At 56.8% G+C, this 5,882-nt stretch overlaps 1 protein-coding gene across 2 annotated transcripts in view; it reads right to left on the bottom strand.

Annotated features, from left to right (window-relative positions):
* Positions 1–5,882, bottom strand: part of REN (renin) — a 10,022-nt gene that overhangs the window by 2,556 nt on the left and 1,584 nt on the right. Inside the window, exons 2-6 of one of the 2 annotated variants that reach the window (XM_006771987.2) lie at positions 4,986–5,139; positions 4,303–4,426; positions 3,458–3,576; positions 2,076–2,272; positions 310–318 (exon numbers count right to left, since the gene is read on the bottom strand). In XM_006771987.2, the coding sequence (XP_006772050.1) occupies positions 310–318; positions 2,076–2,272; positions 3,458–3,576; positions 4,303–4,426; positions 4,986–5,139 (603 nt within the window). The remainder of the gene's footprint in view (positions 1–309; positions 319–2,075; positions 2,273–3,457; positions 3,577–4,302; positions 4,427–4,985; positions 5,140–5,882) is intronic. The other variant, XM_006771988.2, reaches the window with a different exon arrangement.

Genomic DNA, 5,882 nt, shown 5'->3' with positions numbered 1-5,882 from the left:
GGATGATGGTCCAGCTGCACCAATAACGCATCCCCATCGCGGGCATCAGGACAGACACAATGGCCCCCCCCTCACTTGGGTTTGGGTTGCTGTGGGTTGAAGAGGTGCAGGGGAGGGGCCTGGGGGAGCTGTAGGGTGGGGGTGGGAAGGGGCAGGAGGAGAGCAGGAAGCGGGGAGAGTACATGGGTGTCCGGCAGAGCCTGGGCCTGTGGGGTGAGTTTGGGGCAGGTGGCAGGTGGGATTCGGGGCCAGGTGCTCTGGAAGGTCAGGGTCAGGTGGTGGTGGTGGTGGGGGGGATCCTTTCCTTACTTGGAATTTCTGCAGAGAAAGAGACACAGCAGAAGGAAGCCTTTGTTTCAGGAGCACCGCCCTAGCCAGGTGCCGGGCAGGCTGGGTATTTGCACTTTTCTTGCCGCTCAGGCAAGGGTGTCACCAAGAGGTGAAGCTACTTGCCTGAAGGCATCCAAGCATGGGAGTGGGGTGACTGGGAGACTGGAGTCAGGGCTGCTGAGGCCCGGTCTGAAGAAGCTGATCCCCTCCCCTTCCTCTCCTCCACACTGCACGGTGCCTCCCACAGAGCCTGCCTTAGGGGTGGTTTCGTGTGTGTGTGTGTGTGTGTGTGTGTGTGTGTGTGTGTGTGTGTGAGAGAGAGAGAGAGAGAGAGAGAGAGAGAGAGAAATGGGGCTTTCAGCATTCTCCAGCTGTGTACCCAGGTGTGTAGCTGTGCACATACTATTTGTGCAAGTGCAATTCACTGCATTTTTACAAACCTAGTATACATGCGTGTGGGCTGGGCCACGTTCCCTCCGCCCCCTCCCGACTCTTCAAGATTCTCCCATGTTCCCTCCGCCAACCAGGCTGCCTTCCTCCGGTTGCTGGGTCCCCCTCCCTTCCATGGGCTCCTGTGCCCTCCACTATCATCTCTTTCCCCACATTTTCCATCTCTTGCTGTCCATGGTCTTCCCTCCACCTGCAGGGTTGCTCAGACATCCTCTAGCATTTAAAAACACCCACCCTTCTTTCCTCTGCTCTCTCTGCATCTCTGCCTGCACCCCCACCTGACAGTCCTTCCCTGCTGAATTTCGCTGGGCCGACTTCTGCCCTTCGCGTTCTCACACCCACATCCGCCTGTTAACTCCTTGCCATCTGGCCTTGCTCCACCTCTTAACCAGCTCTTCCCCAGACTCCTCTGGCTGCAGAGCCAACCGGCGGCCCCTTCTCAGTGTTTCCCTGGCACCAAACCTGATACTTCTCTTCATTTTACCTGAGCTCTCTCTGGAGTCTGACCCTGCCCTCCATGCTCACTGCCATTGGCCCGGTGTTCTTGCCCTTAGGATCCCGTCTCTAACTCATACGTTTCTCTAAACCCAGCAGCTTGGAGCAGATCACAAACTTGCTCAACAGCTGACAGTGGCCCTCCCCAAACCACTGACCTGCCCAGGGGCTCGGCCCAGAGTTGAAAGCCCTACAGTGTCAGCCCCGGGCTACCTGCTGTTTTCAACAAGCCGCCATGTTTCACGTCCTCCTGCCACACTGCAGGCTCTGTGAGGGCAGGACTCCGTCGTGTACATTGTGTTCCTGGCTGCAGCCTCAGCACCTCACACAGTGCTTGGCACAGAAGTGCCCAGTATTAATTGAATCATTGAATATGCAAATGAATGAGTGATGTCCACTATCTCTGTGTGGGAGGAGCATGGCCCGCACAGGGAAGACCCCAGACCACAGCCATGCTTACCTCCCATCACCCCAGGTTCTCTTGTCCCAGAGCAGTGCTAGCAGAACTCTCCGCGATGGTGGGAATGCTCTAGGTTTGTACTATCCAGTACGGTAGTAGCCACTGTGGCTGCTGAGCACTTGTGATGTGGCTGGTTTGACTAAGGAACTGGGTGCCTAATTTTATTTAATTTTAATTTATGTAAATTTGAGAGGTGGCTTCCCTGTTGGGCAGTGCAGCTTAGATATGGATTAGATAACTGGATACCACCTGATCTTGAACATCAACATCCTGGGCCACCTCTTCTCTTCCCCTCCAGCCCCCTGCCCACTCCCCCCGCCCCTGCCCAGGCCAGGCCTACCTGCTGTAGTAGACGGAGAAGACGTCCTCCTTCAGCACCCTCTGCGAGAGGATGTGGTCGAAGACGGGGGTGACCCCAGCCACGGCCTGTGCAGGGAAGCCCATGCCCAGGACCCCGTCAAACTTGGCCAGCATGAAGGGCATGAGAGGCAGCTCCGTGACCTCTCCGAACGTCTGTGTCACCGTGATGCCGCCCACCTGTGGGAGGAAGGACCGGAGAAGACCACACCCACTGCCCACCCCCCAGGGCCCAGTCTGGCTTCCACACTGGGGGCCCTTGGGGCTGCACAGGTCCTGGGGGTGAGACCTTTCGACATCTCACCACAATGTCCTCTCTTCTAATGCATCTAGACTGTTGGGTCTATAGAGAACTGGGGTTGCCCAATGACCGGGAGGGACAGAGGCTGAGAAGGTGGTCCTGCCCAGCAGTAATAGGAAAGCTGCCAGGAGCTCCCACACCCCCTCCCCAGTGCCCGGCTCTCCCTTTGGCAGGACTGGCTCAGTGCCCACCCCCATCGTGGGCTGAGAGTTTCTTCAGCACAGCCAGGCCTGCCTTCCGGCTCCGTTCCCCCTGACTTCACAGGCAAGGGCAGGGGGAAGGCTCACAGGGGTTTCCTCTCAGGACCCACAAGTAGCCCTTCCCCAACTTGGACCAAGCAGGGACTGGACAAGTCCTGGAATGGGGAAGGGGTGAGACACAGGCCAAACGGAAAAGCAAACTAGGCCCTGACACTAATCCTAAACTCTAACCTTCACGATGCCCCTGCCTGGCCCCCAAACTAACCCTGCCCACAATGTCCACAGCACTGCTGCCCCTGACTCTGACACTGACCTCGGTCTAGGCCAGTGATGGCGATCCTATGACACGCGTGTCAGAGGTGACACACGAACTCATTTTTTTGGTTGATTTTTCTTTGTTAAATGGCATTTAAATATATAAAATAAATATCAAAAATATAAGTCTTTGTTTTACTATGGTTGCAAATATAAAAAATATTCTATATGTGACACGGCACCAGAGTTAAATTAGGGTTTTTCAAAATGCTGACCCACTGAGCTCAAAAGGTTTGCCATCACTGGTCTAGGCCCTAGGGTCTGGGGTCTGGGGAGGGGCTCAGTCAGAGCGTGGCCACCCCAGGCAGGTTCCTCGACGGCAGGCTGTGGGGCTCAGACAAGCCCTGTGTGTGAGTCAGACGCACAGGCCTCTATGAATCGCCCAGCGCTGAGTGGCAGCCGGGGCTCGCTCTGTCCAGTGGCAGAGCCTGCTCTCAGACTCCAGGGGGCGCTGGGTGGCACCTCTCCCGAGTATGGGCCCTAGAGTGGCAGGAACGAATGGGGACAAGAAGGGCAGGAGGTCAGGTGACCCGGGCGGGTCGCACTTACAGTCACCGCGTCCTGGCTCAGGAAGCCGTTGACTTTCCCGGATCCGTATTGGATGGTGAATTCGGTCCCGTTCTCCATGTAGGTGGAGGACTCCAGGGAGTCATAGAGGCTGTGAATCTCTGGGAGAGGGACACAGGCTCAGGTGTTTTCCCGAGGCGGAGGTCCAAGAGGCAGGAGCATATGGACATGGCCTGGGGTCTTGAGGACTTAGGTCAGTGGTTCTCAACCTTGGCTGCACGTTAGAATCACCTGGGAATCTTTTTAAAATCCTGATTTCTGGGCCTCATTAAATCAGGATCTTTAAAAAGATTCCCAGGTAATTCTAATGTGCAGCCAAGGTTGAGAACCACTGACTTAGGTGCAGGGATGGGGTGGTCCTGAGGGCGGCCGGAGGTTTGGAAAAATGTGTTTTATCAACCAAGGACGGTATTCGTCGGGCCCCTGTTATGTGCCCCTTCCTCTGAGAATTTTGTCTCGGATGAAGCATGATAAAGTGAGGCCTGACCCCGGGGGGTGGGGAGAAGATGCTGGTTACAGCCAGCACTCCACAAGCAGCTGTTGGCTAAGGGCAGGGATGCAGGAGCCTAAGGGCCTGTGGGTCTGAGCATTCAGTCCGCTCGCAGCCTCCGGAAGGGCGAGAAGCCGGGAGTGGGGGTTGGGGGTGTCTCCCGAAGCTTGCTGTTTTACCGTGAAGGCCTCATCAGGAAAGTGGGGGACATTTTCCTCTCCTTTTAGGGCCAGTGGGAGCAGAGGAAGGAATGAAAGAATGCACATGGGAGCAGGAGGGATTTAGCTGGGCGTGAGGCAGGACTGCCCAGGCATGCAGGCAGGGGGCTGGGGCTCACCACAGGCTGTGTAGAGGGGGCTGCACTTGGTGGAGGGCACCCAGAGGTTGGCCGATCCCGTGTCAAAGATGACTTTGAAGGTCTGCGGAGGGGTGCCAATGCCAATCTCGCCATAGTACTGGGTCTGTGGGGATGAAAGAAAGAGGTAGCTGAAAGTGGAAGGACTTGGGGAGCCTTGGACCTTGGGGTCTTCCTTGGTTTCCCCCCCACTTGGCACTTGGGGTGAGAGTAGGCAGCTCACACAGCCCTTGTGGGTTTCCATTTTCCAGCAGGGCATGGCTGGGAGGCTGAGCGCTGTCGTATGGCTTCCCAGGAAGGGAGACAAGAGGCAAAATAAAAATACTGAAAACGGAGTCGGAAGGTCCCCACCCCTTGAGGAACCACTGACACAGTAAGCAGTGGTTTGTGCTGAGCCTGATCACAGACAGACACCTGCATCTAAGGCCACACACGCCTGCCCCCAGGGACTCTGGGCTTGAGGCCCTGAATTCCCGAGTTCCAAACCTACCGTGCCTCTGGGCTCTCCCCTGCCCTCCGTGCCTCAGGCTTCCCAGCTGTGAAATGGGAATTTGGTGGATGCTTAGTGCTGGCTCCTCAGCAACTCAGTGAAAGACAACCCAGAAGGAACCAAGGAACCCTCAGGCCCAGGAGCGGAAGGCAGAGGGGGAGCTGGCGGCACTCACGTCCAGGTAGTTGGTGAGGACCACGGGGGCCGTGCTGTTGGTGAAGGGCGGTCGCCCGGAGAACTGGCTCCCTTCCGCCCGGAGGAGCCTGGCCACGTCCACGCCGCGCTCCTTCAGGCTTTCCCGGACGGAGGGCATTTTCTTCAGGAAGATCCTGCCCAGAGCGAAGAAGGAAAAGGGAAGAGCTGTGTCCCCCACAATAACGGTAGAGTCCCTGGAGCGCGAGGACCCTCACCCGCACCTTGGCCCAGGCAACTAAGAAGCAATCACTCCTGTGCCCTTGGGCCGCTGAAGGAGGATTTACCAACGTCGTCGTTGGTGAACTCCTGCACTAGTATTAAATGACCCTCAACTGCCTTCCTCCTGCTGTCTAACTTTGATCCATTCGTTCGTTCATTCTTCATTCATTCATTCCATAATCACATGTTTAAACCTCCTCTGGAGGAGATTAGAGATCTATAATAATAAAAGCGTAATATGCTAATTAGACTGGGCCTCCCGGATGACCTTCTGGACGAAGCTGGGGCTGCGAGGGCTGAGCCCCTTGCATGAATTTCGTGCACCGGGCCTCTAGTATGAAGATAAAGGCCATTGCTGCCTTCAAGGGGCTCCATCGGGGAGACAGAGGAAACACAATGGCATCCCTTCAAACTGGAGGAAGGCTGGGAGTGCCCCTCCAGCCGGGCAGGAAGAGGCAGTGCCATGGGCGGCCTGTAGGTGGCAGCAGACGCTCACAGGCCCCTGAGGGGCTCCAGGTGCCTGGGGGCAGGGCTCAGCCAGGCTGGAGGGTGGAGTAACCCCACTGAGTTGGGGGCCTGTGCCCTCTGTCCTTGGAAAGTGTGCCTTTCTGAGCCTCATCCCAGCTTCTTGCCCTGAGGCGGCTCGGAGTCCTGGGAG

The sequence above is a fragment of the Myotis davidii genome, unplaced genomic scaffold (genome assembly GCF_000327345.1).
Source record: "Myotis davidii unplaced genomic scaffold, ASM32734v1 scaffold246, whole genome shotgun sequence".
In the NCBI taxonomy this organism is placed as follows: Eukaryota; Metazoa; Chordata; class Mammalia; order Chiroptera; family Vespertilionidae; genus Myotis; species Myotis davidii.
Note: the sequence above shows the minus strand (reverse complement) of the source record. Positions and strands in the feature narration are given on the sequence as shown.